The sequence below is a fragment of the Ranitomeya variabilis genome, chromosome 2 (assembly GCF_051348905.1).
Source record: "Ranitomeya variabilis isolate aRanVar5 chromosome 2, aRanVar5.hap1, whole genome shotgun sequence".
NCBI lineage: Eukaryota > Metazoa > Chordata > Amphibia > Anura > Dendrobatidae > Ranitomeya > Ranitomeya variabilis.
In genome coordinates, this window is record NC_135233.1 from 214208088 (window position 1) to 214232601 (window position 24514).

The window sequence follows — 24514 nt, forward strand, 5'->3', positions numbered from 1 at the left end:
TTTACAGACGAACATACTTTATTTCTGATATTTAACCTCTATGTGTATTTTTGTGATTACTTTATTAAAATACAAGATATCTGGAAGGGAAAATAACAAAGATCGGTACAATTATTTTAATGTACAACCCAAAAAGCTGCAGTAAAATTCAGTAAATTCTTAAAAAAACAAAAGAAAAATTGCAGCCCTTGGCAACGCTCTATTTTACCATTTATAGATTTGCTTTAAAATATATTTGATAAAAGGGAGCATTACATTTTTTATTTTGCACACAGCACAAGGCATTTACAATGAGACCTGTAATAACTTTGCTGCTGGAACTTTTGGTTCTATAATGGGTGCAGGGAGGGGGTGAGAAAAAAAGGAGAAAAAAAATATATATATCACATTGTAACTGTGTTGGCATACATAGTCACAGTGTCATCGACACATAATGCAAGGGTAATGGTAAAGGGGTAGTCATCACCTATAACTTTCGGTAACGATGTACAAGAAATGTAGCACTCCACAAAGTATCTGTTCTATTACAAAAGTTTTCGTGAAACAGTGCCACACTTCTCCATGTGATCGTAGATACATGGATGTGCAGTACCAAGCCTCGGCCACTACCAGAAGATGGCCAGCTCCACAAGTATTTACCGCTGCCGACACTGATGACAGCTGATCGGCGGGGGTGCCGGATCCTGATGGATCGGACATTGATGAGCTATCCTAAAGATAGGCCATCAATGTAAAACTATTGGACAACCCCTTTAAATAAAGCGACGACTGTGCTCACATTTCCATAGGCTGCATGGGCGTTAAAGTCCTATTGACGTAGACCCTGGTTATATTAATCAGTTCCCTGCAATATGACATCCACAGTCATCAATCTATTCATCTCACAGGAGCAATAATTTAGGATGTTTGAGGAGCAGGGACCAAAACAGGATTTATCGTTGCCAATTTTAGGGGTTGTCCACGACCTGAAGCCATCAGTGCTGGGATTCGGCTGCTCCACTTGTGGCTTGTGTTCACACAGGCAAGTGCTCTGTGAATGGGGGGCTAGCTGATTGAATCAGCAGCGAAGGGGGCTGGCTTATGCATTGAAACGAACCACACAGGATAGGAGGTCCGAGAAGACCCCTTATACACAGCACTGATCATCTGCAGAAAGTCATTTTCTCTGTTAAACCCAAACCAGAAGTACCAGACCTGCCAACACACACGATCACAGGGGAGATCTGAAAATCGAGGAATAGCGTATTTATTAAATGTAATCTGTCAGTAGGATAGTCCCTCCTAAGCCGTCTATATGGGCACGTAGGTCACAGAAAACTGAACAACATGATACCTAGAGATCTGTGATCCGATGTTTAATTCCAGAGAAAGCTACATTGTAATACGTAAATTGGCTGTTAAGATCTATGGGCCGGACATAGATCTCCCCGAGAATCTGCCTCCAGAGCTTATTGTAAATGAAAGTATAAACATGTAATGATGGACAGTAGTCCCCTCTCCTGATCTACAGGTCTCACACTGGTAACTCCACCTTTCATTTACAATAACCTCTAGAGGTAGATTCTTGGGAAGATCTATATCCGGCCCATAGATCTTAACAGCTAATTTACATATTAAGAAAAACATGGATTTCTCTGGAATAAATAATCATATCACAGATATCAAGGTGTCATTTTAATCAGATTCGTATGACCTACATGCCCATATAGACGGCTTAGGAGGGCTGATCCTACTGTCAGATTTCCTTTAATTCAGAGTATATTAGTACGTGGCTTACATTTTTGCTCTCCTATAATACTCTTGTGAGGCTGGCCTTACATCAGTGGAACAAAATCAAGTACAGGTTTAACATTTTTTGCCTGAATAAGATGCGATTAAAGGGGATGACCAGCCAATACAAGTTATCACCTACCCTCAGGCTAAGTGACATCGTACTGATCGTGGGGGTCCAATAGCTCGGACCTGCACCGATTGTGTGGAACCACCACCGATCAAACACCGATGACCAATCCTAAGGACAAGCCATCAATGTTATAGACCAGGACTACCCCTGTTAACCAGGAGGGTAGGTCTCCACGATGTTAATGAATGGAAGAATATCAGCAGCAAAAAAATAACCAAGGACCTTAAGTGCCACAGACTTTAATAAATGTTCATCTTGTAAATGGCCATTGATGGCTAACCACTTGGCACAACATATTAATCATTTGTGGATTCTGAAATTAGAAGCTGCATTATCGGGTTTTTCATATTGATATTTATCTTTTTTAAGCATTAAGTTCTAATCCCAAAAAAGGAGAAGTTGATAGCGGAAGGGAAGAAAACAAGAACTTTACTGACACCTTTTGGTGTCTATCAGCAGCAAAAATTTCATAAGCCGCTCAGTGTGAAAAACAAAAAAATATATAGAAATATTAACATTACATGTTTGATAATTTAAAAGAAAGGCAAGATGCAGCATTTCAGCAGCAAAGTGCTTAAAAAGAACAAAACAAGAAAAAAAAAAAAAAAACGGATCCAGCAGAAGGACAGGTGGAGAGACTTCAGAGGAAATACGGTGTGGTGGTTCTGGGTGGAATGACCCGTTCAGAATCTGGGACAGCACGAAATAATTTGGGTTCTCGAGTGTTCACATCTTTAAAAACCATAATGGATGCGATGTTGCCGCAGCGGTAGCAGTAGTTTGGGGCGGACCAGACCGTTACCAGCTTCTCGTCAAACATGAACTTGTAGCCTTCGTGCACTAGCTGATGCGCTCGACAGATGAGTTTCAGGTTATTTATGTGCACAAACTAAAAGGCAAAAGGAAGAGGAACAAGAAAAGTTTAGATAAATGTCCAGTTTAGATAAAAGTTATTCCCACAATCACATTTTTCACAAAGCACAACATCAACATAACTATATTTAATATATTGATCAAGTCCAACAAAGTTTTATTTCATCTCTTTCTACCCCTCTGTGTACCCAGCTTTACAGAGCTGAACGGGCAGTCCTTCTCCTATCTACTAAAACTACATTTCCTAACAGCATCCTGCTTCTGCTCAGTGCTGCAGGACCCCCTCTCTGCTCAGTGCTGCGGGACCCCCTCTCTGCTCAGTGCTGCGGGACCCCCCTCTCCGCTCAGGGCTGCGGGGCCACTCTCTCCGCTCAGGGCTGCGGGGCCACTCTCTCCGCTCAGGGCTGCGGGGCCACTCTCTCCGCTCAGGGCTGCGGGGCCACTCTCTCCGCTCAGGGCTGCGGGGCCACTCTCTCCGCTCAGGGCTGCGGGGCCACTCTCTCCGCTCAGGGCTGCGGGGCCACCCTCTCTGCTCTCCTGTGAGCTTCAGACTTGTCCCACCTATCATCTGCAGTTCTCTACCAACAGGAGCATTGCAGTACATAGACTTAAGGCCGGGATCACACACAGCGAGATACGGCCGAGTCTCGCAGGTAAAAACAAAGCTCTGGCACCGGCATGCAGCTCCATGTATTGCTATGCGGCCGCACGCTCCGCTCCGGAGTGCCTGTGCCAGAGCTTTGTTTTAACCTGCGAGACTCGGCCGTATCTCGCTGTGTGTGATCCCGGCCTAAAGGTAATATATAACGGCAAAAAATGGGATAAACACAAAGTTAAAATTAATGCAGCAGTAAAGAAACAGAAGCCATATAAAATTAATCAGCAGTAAAGATCTACAAGATATATATTCAGTAACAGCAGCAATAAAAATACATATATATTATAGAAAGACTGCCATTGAATACTGAATGCATTTGTCATACTACAAGGAAGCGCTGCAAAATATTGCAGCAGCGCAGTGTTGAGCCCACAGGGACCGCTGCACTGCTACTCAGCTTCGACACAGCATAGTTGAACTGTGCCCAGTCAGTTTTTTGGCATTTTTTTTTGGTGGAGGGGAATAGCAGTGACTAGGGAAAAGAAAAAAAAAAAAAGAAGAAAAAAACCCATAACCCTGGTGTTAACTTTTTTCCTCTACATATTTTTTTATATTCTAACAAACTGGAATTTTTCCATTTTTAGATTGAAAAAAAGAAAAAAAAAAAAAAAAAGGTAAAAGTGCGTGTGTATTTGATCAAACTATTTAAATGCCACTGTCAGTAATTGATAGAGGTATTTAAATAGTTAACCAGCAGCGATACGCTGCTGTTACGGGCAGATGCCGGGTATGCATTACAGCCGGCATCTGCTGTGTATGGAGCGGGCACAACTCCTGCATACGCCCAAGAGTCGCGCACTCTGTACAGGTACGGCAGGGTGTGTGAGGGGGTTAATATGTACGTAAATAAGGAAATATGGTTTGTAGCGACTACAAAAGTCAAAACACAAAATCTGGATTCATGTGGTTATAATTTGGTTGGATTTAAGCCCCTGGTTCTAGGGGGTCGTCACTAGGGCTGGAGACATGCGTGTTGGGAGGTCATCACTCCAGCACAAGTTACGGAGACCACGGGCAATCACAACCTATTATTTTAGCTTGTTCCCCCCCCCCCTAAAAAAATAAATAAAAAATCCAAAGCTTCCAAGCCCCAAAAATTCTAATAGCACAACAATTTACCTCATTGGTGACTTTTGCTCCAAACAGCCAACCTGCCCCTCTGGGGCTGATAGCCCAAGTGTCCACATCCTCAGGATCTGACCACACCAGGTCGCAGAAGGCTCCTTTGTGAGGGATTTCTTGATTCCGTTCTATAGTCCGTATCTGATCCAAGGTCTTTATGTCAGGGGACAACCCGCCATGTACACACAGGATCTGCTCATCTATCAGCTAGAAGCAGACAAAAAACAAAAACAAACACTTTGTTGTAACCTAATAATAAAAATATCACTTGCGCCCCCACGGAGGCCTTCTCGCATTGGTCCAGGCCAATGTTCGCAATGGGGGACCTGAGTCTCACCGGATCATCTATGGATTAGCTAGAGGTTGTTGGGAGACTTTTAATCAAAAGTTGGTATTAAGTGTATATAAAAAAAAATAGCTTTCATAAAATGGGGAAAAAGTATATTAATTTTTATTTTTTTTTTTTAAATAAAACAGCGGTACTTACGGCTGCTACTGTCAGCATATCGAACACCTTGGTGCAGTACCGCCATGCATTGGCATTACCATATTTTGTTTGGCACTCATCTGGGAGATTTAAAAAAAAAAACAAAACAAAAAAAATGTAACTACCAAATACAATCACACATAAAATAATCTAATAGTCGGCAAACCGTGGCTCTCTACATGTTATGGCGCCACAATCATGGCAAGTCTAGGATCCAGGACTATGGAAACTTTGCAAAGGCTAAATAGCCAAACAGAAATTTGGACAGCGCAAGCTATGAATGAAGAATGATGTATTGTGGAATAGCTAATGGAATCGATTGGCAGGACCAGCAGCCACCTGACAGGAGCCGCAAGTACCACCTCTTACATGACCGCATCCCTTTCTCCTCTTGATTAGCTGACCTGGCGCAACGTCATCGTTGCAGAGTAACCAATGTGATGTCACACCAGACCAACTAACCAGTAGAAGAGCCGAAGATACTGGGAGGTATAAGATGCTTATCGGGGCAAAGATAAGTGACAAGGCTGACACACCGGGTCCTGAGAATCCATTTGCACAATCTCTACTCATGTACACCGGTTTTAGTTGATGCATTATGGACTCTCTGCTATTTTGTTTCCCAGCTGTTATAGTTCCCCTGATGCAGACTAGATTTCCCAAGATGCCTCTGGCTTAGCAGAGGGGGCAGAGTTTTCACACATTGCTCTGGCCTATGAAAAGGAAGCCAATAGCCAAGAAACATGGGTGCAGGCTGCCTCCTGTTCGAGATGGGTTTCTCCATTTTAGCATTTACAAGCAGGAGGCAGAGAATACAGGTTTAAAGTAGTTGTCTTAAGTTCATAAATGGGTAAAATTGTAATGTGCTTATAAAAAACAAGCAACTTTGCAACTTAAATCCTCCCTTCTCCACAAGAACAGAGGGATTTTTAATTTTAATTGTGTACAGTTCATTTCATAGGTTACCAGCCATAATGCAGTCCCGCCTAAACGCTTATTCATCCTCTTCACCGTTGCTTCAGTCTTGCTGGTGGGCTGCAGTGGAATGAGAGCGCTGCAGCTAATCACTAAGCTCAGCGGCCATAAGGAGGAAGAGGATGTGAGTCTCTAACCTCAGTGCTTGGCTTCAGCAATGTATATGTGATACCACCGACGCAGCCAGTCAACAAAAAGAAAAAAAAAAAATGGGGAAATTTTGGGCAAAAAGCTCAATTTTGTGGTTTTTTTTTTTTTTTACATTTTTCCCTTGATCTTTGAGCCTATTGGTGCAGTCAGATGACCATATAAATTAGAACATGATCAGAATGCAGTGCACGGACTGGCCGGCAGCCCTAAAGGCTCAAGTGCGACAGCTGCATAAAAATAAAGGACGCAATCACTCTTGGGTCGGAAAAAACGCCGACAAGTCCGTTCCGATCTTGCTCTGATTTATACAGCTATCTGACTGCAACCTATGGGGGAATTATATTTGAAACAAGACAACCCCTTTAAAAGTCTTTTACTCTGTCGCCTCATTGGGAGACACAGGACCATGAGTGTTATGCAGCTGTCCACTAGGAGGCGACACTATGCATAATCTGAAAAAGATTAACTGTGGCTCCTCCTGTGCAGTATACACCCCTGGACGGCATCAGCCTTCTCCAGTTTTTGCTTAGTGTCGCATAGGAGGCACACCTAAAAGATTTTTACTCCGTTTTTTCCGACGGGATTACAGATGAAGGAAAGAGGGTCTCCTGTGAGACTCCCGGCATGGCTCCTTCCTCGGCCCCCTATTATGGGGTGCCCAGTTGAAGTAGAGATGGCTACTCCCCATGTTGCTCCTTCCCCAGTCCCTCGGGTGCTGGTTCGAAGTCGAGACCCCCCCTCCTTCCCCAATTCCTTTTGGTTTCTGGGTTGAGGTCGAGGCGAGGATAAAGGCCCCTGAAGGTGACAACAGCACCCTCCCTATCCCCCTCTGGGGGTATTAGGTTGAGACACCTCAGGTAGGGCCTGTACAGGCAGCATTCTACAGCTCCCAGCAATGGGCCAGCACACTGCGCCTGCATCCAGGGACCCCAGCCCAGCTGCGGGCTCCTGTTGGGGCCGGGGGGAGTGCAGGCAGGCATGGCACATACAGACACAGGGCTCCCTGCGCCCCTGTCTCTGCGGCAGCACCAGCTCTATACTGCCTCAGGGAGACGCCTACCGGGCTCCCCCTTCCGCTTATAGCCCCACCGCCATCCTGCCTTTAAATCCGGAGGGATCCAGTTCACATCCGACCCCCCTCCCGGACTTTCGCGCCGGCCTGGAGCCCTTCTGGGCCTCAGGCATCTAATTTAGGCCCCGGCTTCGGCCTAGCTGAAGCTGCCGCCTCCTCTCCGCCCCCGGCCCGCCCCCCGGATGACAAATATGACACTCTACAGTGTCATAAAAGGGGGTGGATCGAGACAGAAAGGGCGCGTTTTTACACAGCCTTGCCGCCTTTTTCCAGCTCTCTGCCCCCTTCTCCTCCTTTCCTCTCTGTCTCAGCAGCCATTTTCGGCTGCAGATTAACCCTGCATCTCCCAGTCTGCAGGACCAGGACCAGGCAGCCAGTCTCCAGGGGGCACAGGACTGTGGATCTTCGGCGCTGGACCTAGGGGCACACTGGTGGGGTAAGATCACAGCTGGGTTTTTTACTCAGCTGTGAATCCATATTACCTATAAGGCTCCCCTATAGGTTTCTCTACCCCTGTAAGGTCCTCTGCTGGCAGCACTTCTGCACTCTGTGCACTATGCCGGGCTCAAGGTCCAAGAGAACCAGGCAGAACTGCTATTATGCATTCTGCACAGCCTGCGGGACCGCTCTCCCCAGTAGTAGCACGTACCCGCATTGTCAGAACTGTATACAAGCTAATGTGTCAGAGCCCCAAGAAGCCCCTGCCAATGCCTCGGTGTCTTAATGCCACGCCGGAATGGGCTACTCAGATATCGCAATCTATGACACAGTCTATAGATAACCTAACCTCCACATTGCTTCAGGCTCTGCAGGGTCATGCCCCGGCTATGACAGTTACCCAGCAAAGGGAGAGCTTGACTCAGGAACAAGATGACCCTGGCACATCCACGTCTAGGTCAGGATGCAAACGGACCCATAGATCAAGTCCATCTGCGTCATCCCATAGCACAGACACCGTAGCTCCAGGTCATCTAGACCGTCCCATTCCAGGGACAGACAATGCAGATCTCCGCAATCCCCGACCAGAGAAGGCCTCCTCCCCAGCCCACTCAGCAGGGGACGCCTCAGTGATACACAGGATTTGGAAGGCATCTGCGACTCTGACTCAGACAGAGAAACGGAGGGGTCCCTGATCCCAATCCCTCCTAGCAATACAGCGCTAGTTGAGGACATAATTTCATCCATCCATCGGGTGCTGGACATTTCTGATCCGCCACCAGAGGCCCCAGAACATAAGATTTCCTTTGAAGGACCTCTGAAGCCACCTAAGGTTTTCTCTAACCACCCAGAGTTTAAGGCGATCCTTAAAAAGCAGCTCTCACAGCCCGAGAAAAAATTCGCTAATCGCAAATATCTGGAGGCGAGGTACCCCTTCCCACAGAAGGACACCAAGGAATGGACAGATCCACCTGAAGTGGACCCCCCAGTCTCTAGGCTAGCAGCACAGACCCTTCTTTCACTGCCAGATAGCTCAACCCTCAGGGACGCAGCAGACCGGCAGGTAGAACGCATGGCTCGTTCAATTTTCGAGGCAGCAGGGGCAGCCCTGGCTCCCACGTTCGCCTCAGTTTGGGCTGCCAAGGCCATTCTGGCCTGGGCAAAGAATTTACAAGCTCTCCAAGCATCCTCTCCTGAGCTGTCGGACCAAGCGGTTCAAATAGCAGTTGTAGCAGACTACATGCTCCATGCAGCTCTGGATTCAGCAAGGGGAGTAGCGAGGATAGCATCAAACGCCATCACGATTCGGCGTATCCTCTGGCTGCGGGAATGGAAAGCGGACGCAGCCTCAAAAGAAGTCCCTCACGCACCTCCCCTACCTCAGTGGGAGACTTTTCGGTGAACAGTTGGACACTATGATATCCAACACCACTGGGGGTAAGAGTACTTCTCTTCCCCAACTGAAACCTAAACGCACTTCCAAGAAGCGTAACCAAACTCGATTCCGATCCTTTCGGAATTCCTCCGGCTGGTCCGTCTCGCGTCCAGCACAAAATCGTAACCGTTCCCCACGCAGGGACAACTCACGATCGACGCAAAGGTCGGACAGGACCTGGCAGTCCAAAGCAGGCCAGCCTAAACCCAGAGGAGGAAAATCTCAGACTTTCTCCTCATCATGACTCACGGACTCCGGAAGACACCACACCAGTAGGCGGCCGACTTTTGCTCTTTCATCAAGTCTGGCTGCCTATTACAGAAGACATGTGGGTCATGGAACTAGTGTCTTCCGGATACAAAATAGACTTCACCTCCAACCCACTGGACCGATTCTTCCTCTCTGTCCCTCCAAAACCGCCAGCCAAGGCTCGTGCCTACCACCAAGCGGTCTCCTCGCTTTTTCAAGCAGGAGTCATCTGTTCGTAGTTCCCAAGAAAGGAGGCAGCGTACGGCCCATACTAGACCTAAAACAGCTCAACAAATATGTACGGGTCCGTCATTTCCGCATGGAGTCCCTTCGGTCCATCATTGCGTCCATGGAGAAGGGAGAATATCTCGCCTCCATAGACATACAAGACGCATACCTGCATATACCCATTGCACCTGCCCATCAGAGGTTTCTCGGGTTCGCAATAGGCCAGGACCACTACCAATTTGTGGCTCTCCCTTTCGGACTCGCCACGGCTCCCAGAGTGTTCACCAAGGTCATGGCAGCCACCATGGACGTCCTGCACTCCAGAGGCATAGTAGTCGTTTCATACCTGGACGATCTACTCATCAAGGCTCCCACCTTCAAGGACTGCGAGCTCAGCGTCTCAATCACAACCGATACTCTCAGTCGCATGGGCTGGTTAATCAACCTACAAAAGTCATCACCAACCCCAAGTCAGTCCCTGACCTTCCTGGGAATGTTATTCAACACCTCCAGGGGTCTAGTGCTCCTTCCCAAGGACAAGGCACTGGCTCTCCGACTAGCAGTTCGCACCCTCCTCCGCAAACCCCCTCGATCTCTTCGGTTTGCCATGAGAGTCCTCGGCAAGATGGCAGCAGCAATAGAAGCTGTCCCATTTGCCCAGTTTCTCCTCAGGCCTCTCCAACTAGCCATTCATAAGTCCTGGGACAGGAATCCCTTTTCTCTCGACAGGGAGTTCCAGCTAACGTCGTCAACCAGGAGGTCCCTGCACTGGTGGCTCAAGCCAACTTCGCTAGCAAAGGGGAAATCCTTTCTCACAGGTCAATGGAAGGTTCTGACCACCGACGCGAGCCTGACGGGTTGGGGTGCGGTGCACCTACACCACAGGGCAAGTGGTCCCAAGTGGAAGCGACCATGCCCATCAACATCCTGGAAATTCGTGCCATCCTTCTGGCATTGAGGGCCTTCCATCACTTACTGGCAGCCTCTCACATCAGAATACAGTCGGACAATGCCACGGCTGTGGCATATGTGAATCACCAAGGGGGGACCCGCAGTACCCAGGCGATGCGGGAAGTGTCACACATCCTCCGCTGGGTGGAGGACACAGGGTCGGTTCTTTCGGCGGTCCACATTCCGGGTGTGGACAACTGGGAAGCAGACTTCCTCAGCCGACAAGGAATAGACTCGAGAGAGTGGTCTCTCCATCCCGAAATTTTTCAACAGATCTGTCTCCGCTGGGGGACCCCGAATGTGGACCTAATGGCATCCCACTTCAATGCCAAGGTCTCCAACTTCATGGCCAGAACACACGATCCGCGGTCGCTCGGAGCAGACGCTCTGGTTCAGGACTGGACCCAGTTCCAGCTTCTGTATATTTTTCCACCTCCCCCTGATATCCAGAGTGGTGAGGAAGATCAAACAAGAGGGAGTTCCAACCATCCTAATTGCACCGGACTGGTCCAGACGCACATGGTACGCCGACATCGTACAACTCACAGCAGACACCCCCTGGCGTCTCCCCGACCGCCACGATCTTCTTTCACAAGGCCCGTTCTACCACCAGAACTCAGGGGCTCTCAATTTGACGGCGTGGCCCTTGAGACCTGGGTTCTAACCCAGGCAGGGCTCTCGACGGACGTCATTGGAACCATGATCAGAGCACGGAAACAAGCCTCTGCCAAGATTTATTACCGTACCTGGAAAGCTTTTTTTACCTGGTGCGAATCTCGTGGCCAGATCCCACTCCCTTATTCCCTACCCAAAGTACTTTGTTTTCTCCAATCGGGTCTGGAGGCCAGGCGGCCATTGGGCTCGCTTAAGAGCCAGGTGTCAGCCCTCTCAGTGCTTTTTCAAAGGCGCATTGCTACCAAGCCGCAAGTAAGGACTTTCCTTCAGGGGGTTTCCCGATTTGTTCCCCCCTACAGACGACCACTAGAAACGTGGGACCTCAACCTGGTCCTGACAGCATTGCAGGAACCACCCTTCGAACCCCTTAAGGAGGTCCCGCTCCGCCTTCTTTCCCAGAAGGTGGTTTTCCTGGTGGCAATCACCTCGTTACGCAGGGTGTCTGAACTGACAGCACTCTCCTGCAGACGGCCCTTCCTGGCTTTTCACCAGGACAAGGTAGTTCTTCGTACGGTCCCATCCTTCCTTCCGAAGGTTGTGTCCGACTTCCACCTCAATGAGAAAATTTCACTACCATCCCTTTGTCCGGTTCCGGTTCATAGAGTGGAGAAGGCTCTGCATACGCTTGACCTTGTCAGGGCATTGCGTATATACGTGTCTAGGACTGCGTCCTTCCGGAGGTCTAATTCTCTTTTCCTCCTTCCGGAAGGCGGCCACAAGGGTCTGTCAGCTTCCAAAGCTACCCTTGCCAGGTGGATCAAATCCACCATACAAGAGGCTTACCGCCTTAAGAATTCTCCTCTTCCAGCCGGTATTACAGCACACTCTACACGGGCGGTAGGGGCCTTCTGGGCCATTCGGCACCAGGCTTCGGCACAACAAGTGTGTAAGGCGGCCACTTGGACTAGCTTACACACGTTTACTAAACACTACAGGGTTCATACCCAGTCCTCAGCGGACGCGAGCCTGGGTAGATGTGTCCTGCAGGCGGCGGTGCCCTAAGTATAGGGGCCTGTCTGCACAATATTCGTCCATTGCTTCCCACCCAGAGACTGCTTTAGGACGTCCCATGGTCCTGTGTAACCCAATGAGGCGACAGAGTAAAGGAGATTTTTGTGTACTCACCGTAAAATCTCTTTCTCTTAGCCTCTAATTGGGGGACACAGCTCCCACCCTGTTGCCCTTTCCGGGCTGTTGTAACTGTTGAGTTCTCATATTGTTTTCTTGAGCTCGTACATAGTTGCCTTCTTACAGGCATAATTATGTTATTCATGTTACGTTCCTCCTACTGCTTTTGCACAAAACTGGAGAAGGCTGATGCCGTCCAGGGGTGTATACTGCACAGGAGGAGCCACAGTTAATCTTTTTCAGATTATGCATAGTGTCGCCTCCTAGTGGACAGCAGCATAACACCCATGGTCCTGTGTCCCCCAATTAGAGGCTAAGAGAAAGATTTTACGGTGAGTACACAAAAATCTCCTTATTTGGGACCCTTAAAACATTTTCTAGATTTAAAAGAAAAGCGCAGCGTTTTACCCCCCAGATCTACCTCCAACTCTGGGCTTACCATAGAATCCATATACTTGTGTGATTTGCCGACTTTCGTGATTCCCTCTCAGCAGTGTAATGCGGTCGGGCCACTTGGCTTTCAGTGCAAGAAGGTAGGTGAAGGTTTCCAGGCTGTAATACCCTCTGTCTACAAAGTCTCCCTGAAAATGCACCAAGGCTTATAGTTAGCTGCAGATCACACATGAAACTTTACATACAGTATATGGTGTGGATACAAGATGGTGGAAAACAGGCTCATCACAAACTTGTTGCTTCGACCAAACAAAAAAACTAAATTAATCTTTATGAGTGATTAAGCTTAAGGGGAAGGCATCATTCAAAAAAAAAAAAAAAAAAATCATTTTAAACAATTAAAAAAATATATCATTTTTTTTTAATGGAATAAAATCTGAAAAAGAATTTTGAAAAATTGGATATTTTCCCACTTTTAAACACTAGGGGGAGCAGCGTCTGAAATTTGCCATAAAAAGCAAGTGTACAACTAGCTCGCATTATGACTGCAGTAAATGTGGGCGGGGTCTGTGTGTGACATCACTCCTCTCCTCCCCTTCTGTCTGTTCGTAAAAGCATAAGGAAGGACGAAGTTTAGGGTCACAATGCAGAGCCATTTTATGGGTGACTACAAAATAATCCCGGAGATGTGGACAGTGTCACCGAGGACGGCCTGTGGTTCAGTATCTGAATCTCAAATAGTTTTAGATCCTAATTTATTGTATATTTAACTTCTACAATCTGTCCTTAATGTTCCTAGTGAGGAATTACCTATGCACATAAAACATGATTAGCCATGGCTTAAGGAAGCCCTTCTCTTCCCATCAAAGTTTTCATCCTCGTAATATATAGCAATCATATTATACAGCACTGTATACTGACAATTGCTCATTTTGCCTTTCTACGAGGCTAATTGTTCTCTTTTCTCTGTTTTATGTAAAAATAAGTAAGTCTCTAGTTTCTGCATTTATCATTTCCTCTCTTCAGCTCCTGACCCAGCTGCTCCCTCCTCTCGGTCCTGCCAGGGACTTTTGCAGTGACTTATGACTTATACAGGGGAAATTGCCCTCCTGTTTTTACATAGAGCTTAGAAGGATTCAGCTTGTCAGTTTATCATCACGTGATGCGTAGACCTAATGGAAAAGAGAATAATTATCTGGGTAGAAAGGTAAAATAAGCAATTGTAAGCACACAGTGCTGTATAATATGATTGTAATATATTAAGAGGATAAAAATATTGGTGGGAGTGAATTTGTGCAGGAGCACAAAGGGGGACACTGTGGTGATGTAGGACGCATCATCCACACAAAGAAGAGAAGGAGGCCGGCAATCACAAGAAAAGGAGGAACAGGATAAAGACCAGCGACGCCCATTGGACTGGACCGCGCCGTCTGACCGCAATAACAGGTCTCTTTTTGTCTTGCAGGATGAATTGGAGTCATATACAGCACATTACAGAATGCCGCCATATGGGGAAAAACCTGGCAACAGGTTCCCTTTAAATGACTCCCGGTAACCCTTCATCATGGACATGACTACTTACCATAAATATGTAATTTGTGTCAGGGACTTGTCCTCCGGTTCTGAAGAGCTCACACAGATCATAAAACTGAAACAGAAAAATTGACAATTATGTACACCCACACAAATATACATAAGATATCTTTATAAATAAAGTGTGTGCGTGAAAAATTTGCAAACTTTTGACAAGGCTGAATTTAAGGTTAATATAACTTTCACTACAAAATATTCAGTTATACTCAAACTGAATGATGCAAAAAAAAAAAAAAAAAAAAAAAAAAAACACCCCACATCAAAAACAAGGACATCTACTACTTAGTATTACTTTCATGATATTTTTTGTTAGGACCCAACCAAGTCTTCTGGGCCTGGAATGAACAAGTTGGCGACATATTGCAGCACTCATCAATTTCCGTTCTTCAATCTTGATGTCTACTAGAGCCTGGATGAAGAGTAATGCTCAACTTGTCTCTTGAGAATTTCCCATAGGTGTCTGGTTGGGCTCAGATCAAGGCACACTTGGCCACTGAATCACTTTCATCCTGTTCTTCAGAAATTTAACGTGTGTTTTGGATTATTGTCATGTTGGAAAAGTGCACTTCAACCAAAGGCACGGCATGATGGTAGCATCTACTTTTTCAGTATAGAGCAGTACATCTGTGAATTCTTGATACCATTAATGACATGTAGCCGCCGACACCAACAGCTCATGCAGCCTTACATAAGGACACAGCCAGCACTATATCACTGTAAGCTGCATCCATTCTGAATAATGAATTTTGAAAAACGTATAGCGCCTACAATGAAACATGGTGGTGGCCGTGTCTTAATGTAGAGTTGCATGAGCTGCAGGTGTTGGGGTTGGGTGGGGGCTACATTTTAGTGAGGGCATCATGAATTTACAAATGTACTGCTTTATATTGAAAGAGAAGATGCTGCCAACATTTCAGACCTCTGGTAGATGTGCACTTTTCCAATGGTCTTGTCAAAATGTGGGAAATTGTTCTCGTGTTCAGCAAGACAATGATTAAATAAAATATATTAGTTGGACTCCATGTGGCAGAGTTTCAGAGAGCATGTACAAACCACAATTTCCAGGCCAGCCCGGGGTCTCCTGCCACAAACTCAACAGCTTTGAAAGAGGGATGTGTGAAGCTTACCTCATGGAGGCACAAAAGTCATAAATGCATTAATTTCTCTCAACGTACAAGATGTTCTCCTACACTTCCTATTTCACAGTCTGGTCTAAGGAGGACTGTATTTGTTAAAGGGATATCGGTCCTACAAGAAAAAAAATGAAAACATGTCTTCCTTAATGACTTTCCAAATTTCCGGACACACAAAAATGCCTCCCTTCAATTTTGCTTCACCCAACACCTGAAACTTGGTAAACAGGTATGTAAAAGTCTCTCCTTCTTACGGTAGAGCTCTCACAAACAGCTTCATCAGTCCAAGCTTAATGTGGAGTGGCGGCAGGAGGACTTTAGTGGGATCAACTGAACTTTCCGCAACGATGTTCTGAGTCCAGGTTGCAAACATGTTCTTGTTGGTAAACTTTTGCTTCTGTGATGAGTCCTATCCCGGCTGTACCATTCCCACAAAAAGCACGGGTACTTAGTATACCTTCTTGCTGTCAAAGGAGCAAAGAGAGAACTTTCAGATCATCACACCTTGACCATTCTTAATCCTCGTAGTCAAGTTTCTTGACAATAAAGTCTAAATTCTCATAGCTTTCCTTCAGAATGCCCAACTAGCACTGAAGCACACTTTCTGCCATTGTGCAGTAGCACAGTTTTCAGACTTTTTTTGAAGAATCAATAGTCTCCACTCATTCACATTGTAATCAATGTTAACTTTTCCATCAGCCCAGGAACATCACTGCAATTCTCAGTCTTGGGAAAAGTATGGAAGGAATTCCTTTTTTTTTTCCTCTGCTTCTGTACCATGAAAAACAGGTACCAGGAGCTAGTTGGTTCTTTCCCTTTAGTCTAGAGCCTAAAACTTCTGAAGAACCTTTAGGAAGGTCCAAGTCCTTGACAATCATTTTATGTGAGCTGTGAAAAAACTGGGCTCGTTGGTACTAGCGTGAAAGTTTTCGTCAGAGTCCTGCCCTTCATGTTCTGAATCAGGTGTATCTTCAAGTTTCTCTGTAGGTGAAGGGTCGCGTATTCCTGGACCATTAGGCACAGGATAAATTGCAGACGTTAAGAAGGAAATTATATACCCGGACCTATTTTTAAGGTTGAATCCCTCCACATTGCAAGTTCAAAGGTATCAGTCATTATGGTTTGGGGTTTCCCTACAAATTATAGGCATGCCAAAACGAAAGCCTTTTTCCCTTTAGACCACTGTCGTAGTTCTTCTACTAAAACAGAAAACACTACATGTAGAGCCCACGACTCGTGCTTATCACCTAGTTTTACACCAAAGTATGCATAATACACTTTTCTAACGAAGTCCGTAATGTTCCTTCGTCGTTTATCCACTACAAAACAACAACAACAACAACAAATGTGGCCAAAGTTGCCGGGTGAATTAAGACACCCCCTTGTAGCCATTTAAATCACGCGAGAAACCGAAGCTTAATCCACCACAACCACTAAATACTGGAAGGAATCGTGGTAAGCAGGGCTGTGCAGTCGGTAAGCCAAACCTCCGACTCCTCAATTTCCATGACACCGACTCCACAGCCATGGTGGTAAGCGCACCGTCACTCTTATGGCCGCTAAAAGAAAATCCGCCTTTGTTCCCCACAGCAACCAATCAGCTGATGGAGTCAGTGTTTGTGAAAAAACTGAACATGATGGAATTTTTTCGTTTTTTTTTTTTATATTAACAATTTGAGCAGTTTAGATTTCTTTCATTCAAAGTTTGGGGTGCACTTCTATTTAGGACTTGCACTTAATCAAAGAAAAGATAAAAAAATAATAAAAAAAACCACACCTGTTTCTTTGGAAATATGCGCATTAACCACGCTGCGGCACATTTTTTTTTATTGGGTACTATGTAGAGTTGCTGCAAATCTATTTGCAGGACCCGGTGCATCGGCCACGTCAATGATTTGTGGTCGCCTCTTATCTCGCGGCATCTGCGGCTCTTCTTTTGATCCATTGCTGTGTGACATCGTGCCTTCAAAAGATTATCGGATGCCGACAGATAAGAGGTGGCTCTAAAGCCCCCGTCTCACATAGCGAGATCGCTAGCGAGATCGCTGCTGAGTCACAAGTTTTGTGACGCAACAGCGACCTCAGTAGCGATCTCGCTATGTGTGACACGTACCAGCGATCAGGCCCCTGCTGTGAGATCGCTGGTCGTGTCGGAATGGCCTGGGCCGTTTTTTGATCGTTGAGGTCCCGCTGACATCGCTGAATCGGTGTGTGTGACACCGATCCAGCGATGTCTTCACTGGTAACCAGGGTAAACATCAGGTTACTAAGCGCAGGGCCGCGCTTAGTAACCCGATGTTTACCCTGGTTACCAGCGTAAATGTAAAAAATAACAAACACTACATACTCACCATCTGATGTCGGTCAGGTCCCTTGCCGTCTGCTTCCTGCTCTGAGTGCCGCCGTACAGTGAGAGCGCAGCACAGCAGTGACGTCACCGCTGCGCTCTGCTCTCACTGTACGGCGGCTCAGTCAGAGCAGGAAGCAGATGGCAAGGGACCTGACCGACATCAGATGGTGCGTATGTACTGTTTGTTTTTTTTTACATTTACGCTGGTAACCAGGGTAAACATCGGGTGTTTACCCTGGTTACCCGGGTGCTGCAGGGGGACTTCGGCATAGTTGAAGACAGTTTCAACGATGCCGAAGTCGTTCCCCTGATCGTTGGTCGCTGGAGAGAGCTGTCTGTGTGACAGCTCCCCAGCGACCACACAACGACTTACCAACGATCACGGCCAGGTAGTATCGCTGGTCGTGATCGTTGGTAAATCGCTATGTGAGACGGGGCCCTTAGGCTTCCTGTCCAGCAACCACAAATTTCAGAAGTGGCCGATGACCGGTTTCTGCCACCATCTTCAGCACTAAGCAAGGCTGACATGAAATGCTCAGGCTTATAAGATTTAATGATAATGGGGCAAACAGGGCAAATTTGCAGTAAATTAAAGACCCACCCGCAACCAAAATCCAAGAGTCACCCTTGGATTTCTGCAAAGGAACCTCTTGCAAAACCCTTATCGCATGTGGCATAGGCGTGCTTCATGAGCATGCAGATGACTAGACGTGCCACTGCTTGGACCCCTGCCAATTCCAAGAAAATGGTTGTTGGATTTTGGAACCCCAGGCAATCGACACGTTATCACCTAAGTTGAGGACTCATAATTTGCATTTATGGTACAACCCTTAAATCTACAGCACATTCACAGGCCTCATTCAGACATTGTTGAGACATGGCCCCAGTATGGGCCAAGATGTATTGAATTGGCAGGCAGGTCTCCTGACCCAAGCTAGACAGGAGGTTGTCAAGTTCAGGTCGGGCGACCACTGGTCAATGCACACATGGGACGTGCTTCATGGATGTCTGAATGAGGACCTACTGAACTTATTTTTTGAAGAGTATTTTACCCATTTTGTGGCCGCTGTCGGACACCTACATCATGAGCAACAGTTGTGAGCTCAAACAATGAGGCTGCGCATTTTACCTGTCCGTGGATATCTCCGCACACTGTCACTGGAGTAGATACGGGCTGAACGTTGGACTCTTCCAGTAGCAGATCACACACATAATCACATAAACGCTGCAGGGAGAAAAAGGAGAAAATGAATTATATTCATGCGTGAAGAAAATACACGTAAAGACCAAATCCACAGAGAAAATGCTACACCCATTATATGACTGTTACACTGACCCCATCACAGAATGTTCCTGGAGAATTCACTCTGGAAGGGTCATAAGAAACCAAGTCCCATGCGGTGGTCTAACGTTAAAGGGGTTATCTTTGATAACATAGTGACCAGTAGTGGTCCCAGCGATCAGCAATGGGCTACAATTATCCCATTAGAACAATGTGTAGTGCATATGGGGGTCCCAGCGATCAGCAGGTTACCATTATCCCATTTGAACAATGCGCAGTACATATGGGGGCCCCAGCGATCAGCAGTGGGTTACTAATATCCCATTAGAACAATGCGCAGTGCATATGGGGGCCCCAGCGATCAGCAGTGGGTTACCATTATCCCATGAGAACAATGCGCAGTGCATATGGGGGTCCCAGCGATCAGCAGTGGGTTACTATTATCCCATTAGAACAATGCACAGTGCATATGGGGGTCCCAGCGATCAGCAGTGGGTTACTATTATCCCATTAGAACAATGCACAATGCATATGGGGGTCCCAGCGATCAGCAGTGGGTTACTATTATCCCATTTGAACAATGCGCAGTACATATGGGGGTCCCAGAGATCAGCAGTGGGTTACTAATATCCTATTAGAACAATGTGCAGTGCATATGGGGGTCCCAGAGATCAGCAGTGTGTTACTATTATCCCATGAGAACAAGGCGCAGTGCATATGGGGGTCCCAGCGATCAGCAGTGGGTTACTAATATCCTATTAGAACAATGTGCAGTGCATATGGGGGTCCCAGCGATCAGCAGGTTACTATTATCCCATGAGAACAATGCGCAGTGCATATGGGTGTCCTAGCGATCAGCAGTGGGCTACTATTATCCCATTAGAACAATGCACAGTGCATATGGGGGTCCTATCGATCAGCAGTGGGTTACCATTATCCCATTAGAACAATGCACAGTGCATATGGGGGTCCTATCGATCAGCAGTGGGTTACCATTATCCCATTAGAACAATGTGCAGTACATATGGGGGTCCCAGCAATCAGCAGTGGGTTACTATTATCCCATTAGAACAATGCGCAGTACATATGGGGGTCCCAGCAATCAGCAGTGGATTACTATTATCCCATTAGAACAATGCGCAATGGATATGGGGGTCCCAGCGACTGGCAGAAAATGACAACATTATCCCTATTAGGATGGTGCGGAAGTGCGTATACTCGACTGCTGCTCTAGTTATTCTCTATGAGGATGATGAGAGATGTGTTCGGCCTTTTCGGCAGCCCCACAGACACTGATTGGCGCAGCGGTTGACCCTGCACACTGCAGCTCCATTCTGGAATGGGTATCAGAGTTCCCCGGCTCATCGGTGCAGGTCTCTGTAGGCAGGCAACCACTGATCAGCAAGTTATCCCCTACACCGCAGATATGGGATAGATTGTTTCAATTAGCAATCGACCCACTGCTCCTCTGTCCCGCTGGCTGAGACCCCCACCAGTTTCCTCTCTTCCTCTTCTGGCTTTGTGATTGCTGTAGTGACCACATCATCAGCATCAGAGGTATGGAGGAACTGCAGAGGATTTGTGCCATTTACTAATGTTCCAGCACATTCCCATTATATGTACAACGTAAAAAAGGGGCGAAAAATCACAAATACCCAACATATCAAACCCGTGGCGAGCTACGGTAATAGCACAGTGCACCTCCACCCTATTTGCTTACAGCAGACGTTTTACTGTAGAGTTGTATCAAAGAGGTATTCCTGATTTAGAAATATTATTTCTGTTAACCTACGCTCTTCTCACCCTCCTCAGGTCCACCACAGAGTCTCCATTGCTCCGCAGACATCTAGTCAACAGCGATGCAATCGGTGGCTCATGCCATCAACTCAAGAAAATATCAGACATCGGAAGCGGAGGTCTCAGAGCAGGACCAGGGGAGGGTGAGTAAGTAGGGGTTGTTTTTTTTTTTCCAAAACATGATGCAGGTGGAAGACAAAAGTTTTCCCAAAACCAGAGAACTCTTTTAAAAGCCAGCACTATGCAAACATTGCAGGTGCACTCTGCTAACGTCATATCTGTATGGATGAAGTCACCAATAATCTGCTTGTAGCAACAAAGGATCAGAGGATGCAGCTCTCTAACGTATCTAGGTCACAAGTGAAACAAGGTCCAAAGCCATAAAATCACCCGAGGCAGTGCACTCGCGTCCCATCACAGGCTGCATTGTCACTATCACATAGGAGCAGGATTAATCTGCAGGTATATAGCGTTACAATGCTTCATGGCAACCTTACTAAAAAAAATAAAAATAAAGAGTGGCTTCTGGGAGAAAATTAACTTATTTCCTCCCAGGAGCCTCCGGCTTTCAGTCATGGAGGCGTGCCCTGAGCGACTACAGTCACCGCTCAGTGTACTGTGCAGGGTGGTTGTAAGCACAGCTTGCACTTAGATTGACAGCATGCGCTGCCCAGACGGCTGTCCAAGTGCCGGGGAGTGCTTACAATCACAGATAGAGAGCCTCCATGACAAAGCCGGCAGCTCACGGGAGGAAAATGGGGTTGATCAGTATTACAAAAAAGAACTAAACCTGTCCCCGAGCAATGGCTGATATTACAGCTCAGAACTAGCTTAACTTAACTTAATCATTTAATCCACATTTTTATTAATACCGAAATGAGCTCTTAAGATCTATGGGTGGGAGGGACATAGATCTCCCTGACAATCTGCCTCCTTTTAAAATGAAAAGTGGAGATACCAGTGTGAGACATGTAAATCAGGAGAGAGGACTGTCCGTCATTACATGTCTCACCCTGGTAATGACCCGTCATTTACAATAACCTCTGGAGCAGATTTTGCCAGGCTGTGTGTAAGCCACAGAAAGCCTCATCCACGTTAATTACAGCAGGAGGCTGGCTATCTGCAGGAGGAGGCGTGGAGACTGCAGAAACCAGGCCTAGACCAACAGGATAAACACAAAGCACGGGAGAACTTCAATAGGTTTTTTGGGGGCTATGTAACCATTATATAGGTTTAAGGTGTATGCATGTATACTGGAGATCTGCAAGAATCCCATCTATTGATGTGGACAAAGGCCCCAATAATATCTGTCCTCAGTTCAATGCTCCAGACTAAAAACATATTGGTCTCCCATTCTGTCCAGCCACATGATGGCTTCACAGGGGCACTAAGATGGTGATAACAGACACCTTTATTATTATGCTTTGCTTTTATAGCACCATTAATTCCACAGCACTTAACAGACGTCATCACTGTCCCCATTGGGCCTCACAATCTACATTTCCTATCAGTATGTGCAGGAGGAAACCCACGCAAACACGGGGAAAACGTACAAACAACTTGCAGATGTTGTTGAAGAGATTTGAACCCAGCGCTGCAAAGTGACAGTGCTAACCACTGAGCCACCACGCTGCCCAAGCCACTTTCAGTAGACCCCTAAATACAATTGTAACCTATAGGCACCGCCTGCTAGAGCTAGCTACGGTCGCTGCAGTTAACAGCACATGTCAGCTGTACAACACAGCCAGCACCCAACATCTATGGTGCAGGCTCAGGTCCTGACATCCACAACAGATGTACAGACCAGGGTGACAGCGCGGCGGCGGCAGCCGAGACCAGGGGCACAGCGCGGCGGCGGCAGCCGAGACCAGGGGCACAGCGCGGCGGCGGCAGCCGAGACCAGGGGCACAGCGCGGCGGCGGCAGCCGAGACCAGGGGCACAGCGCGGCGGCGGCAGCCGAGACCAGGGGCACAGCGCGGCGGCGGCAGCCGAGACCAGGGGCACAGCGCGGCGGCGGCAGCCGAGACCAGGGGCACAGCGCGGCGGCGGCAGCCGAGACCAGGGGCACAGCGCGGCGGCGGCAGCCGAGACCAGGGGCACAGCGCGGCGGCGGCAGCCGAGACCAGGGGCACAGCGCGGCGGCGGCAGCCGAGACCAGGGGCACAGCGCGGCGGCGGCAGCCGAGACCAGGGGCACAGCGCGGCGGCGGCAGCCGAGACCAGGGGCACAGCGCGGCGGCGGCAGCCGAGACCAGGGGCACAGCGCGGCGGCGGCAGCCGAGACCAGGGGCACAGCGCGGCGGCGGCAGCCGAGACCAGGGGCACAGCGCGGCGGCGGCAGCCGAGACCAGGGGCACAGCGCGGCGGCGGCAGCCGAGACCAGGGGCACAGCGCGGCGGCGGCAGCCGAGACCAGGGGCACAGCGCGGCGGCGGCAGCCGAGACCAGGGGCACAGCGCGGCGGCGGCAGCCGAGACCAGGGGCACAGCGCGGCGGCGGCAGAGATCAGGGGCACAGTGAAACGGCAGCAGAGATCAAGGGTACAGTGAAGCGGCAGCAGAGATCAGGGGCACAGGAGGGCAGCAGGGATCAGGGGCACAGGAGGGCAGCAGGGATCAGGGGCACAGGAGGGCAGCAGGGATCAGGGGCACAGGAGGGCAGCAGAGATCAGGGGCACAGGAGGGCAGCAGAGATCAGGGGCACAGGAGGGCAGCAGAGATCAGGGGCACAGGAGGGCAGCAGAGATCAGGGGCACAGGAGGGCAGCAGAGATCAGGGGCACAGGAGGGCAGCAGAGATCAGGGGCACAGGAGGGCAGCAGAGATCAGGGGCACAGGAGGGCAGCAGAGATCAGGGGCACAGGAGGGCAGCAGAGATCAGGGGCACAGGAGGGCAGCAGAGATCAGGGGCACAGGAGGGCAGCAGAGATCAGGGCACAGGAGGGCAGCAGAGATCAGGGGCACAGGAGGGCAGCAGAGATCAGGGGCATAGTGAAGCAGCAGCAGAGACACACTGGAGCTCGATTCGGTAAAAGCAGAAACCTGGAGAAAATGGCGAAACTACTGTAACATCTAGACAACATCTAGAACCCAGCCCAGGAGGCCTCTCCGCCATGTCTGCACCACACAGCGCTCCCTGCACCACGCCTCACCTTCAGGTCATTCTCGGGTAAGTACTTGCACTGCCGGGCGATTTCCACGTACTTATCCAGATCCAGGGGCGCCATTTTGGATAAGGTAGTAACTGTCAGGGCGGGAGGCAGAGGCAACCAGGAGAACGTCACTTCCGGCCCCGAACCCCTTCCTCACTTCCCGGTGTGAAAAGAAGACGGAAATTACAACCCTTTTTTTTTTTCTTCTCTTCAACAAACTTTATTGAATGTCCTTGGTGCAGACACTGGCGGTAATATCCCGAATAGTTATTGTCCGGTTAATAGAATGGCTCCCAGCGGGGAGTAGTTACACGGGAGGGGGCGGAGGTGACGGGATGTGGCGGGGCTCCTTGTTGGCTTTGGTGGGTTGTTTCGGGAGGTGACGCGGTTTCCATGGTGATGGGGCCTCACGGTCAGAAGGGCCTGGTGTGCAGGAGGGTCTGGAGGTAGGTGGGCTGGGCTGGGGGCCTGGA

General features: G+C 48.2%; 2 protein-coding genes across 8 annotated transcripts in view; one reads left to right on the plus strand and one right to left on the minus strand.

The window, feature by feature from the left end:
* Positions 1-24176, minus strand: PPP6C (protein phosphatase 6 catalytic subunit). The gene is made up of 7 exons (XM_077283593.1): positions 24042-24176; positions 18943-19038; positions 14320-14385; positions 12784-12925; positions 5044-5123; positions 4554-4763; positions 1-2792 (listed from the first exon to the last, which is right to left on the minus strand). Exons 1-7 carry the CDS (start codon positions 24114-24116, stop codon positions 2544-2546), a joined length of 918 nt encoding a protein of 305 aa, XP_077139708.1. The 5' UTR covers positions 24117-24176; the 3' UTR covers positions 1-2543.
* RABEPK (Rab9 effector protein with kelch motifs) overlaps positions 24156-24514 on the plus strand; it is a 31120-nt gene continuing 30761 nt past the window's right edge. For 3 of the 7 annotated variants that reach the window (XM_077283585.1, XM_077283590.1, XM_077283589.1), the window contains exon 1: positions 24156-24292. The gene's annotated coding sequence lies outside the window, so the exon portion shown is untranslated. Of the gene's footprint in view, positions 24488-24514 lie in introns of all 7 variants that reach the window. The other 4 variants (XM_077283587.1, XM_077283591.1, XM_077283586.1 and 1 more) reach the window with 3 other exon arrangements.

Coding starts and splice junctions, on each gene's coding strand:
- PPP6C (XM_077283593.1), bottom strand. CDS start 24,116: ATGGCGCCCCTGGATCTGGATAAGTACGTGGAAATCGCCCGGCAGTGC. Junction 19,039..24,041: donor TACCCGAGAATGACCTGAAG/GTGAGGCGTGGT, acceptor TTCTCCCTGCAG/CGTTTATGTGATTATGTGTG. Junction 4,764..5,043: donor ATATGCTGACAGTAGCAGCC/GTAAGTACCGCT, acceptor GTCTGCTTCTAG/CTGATAGATGAGCAGATCCT.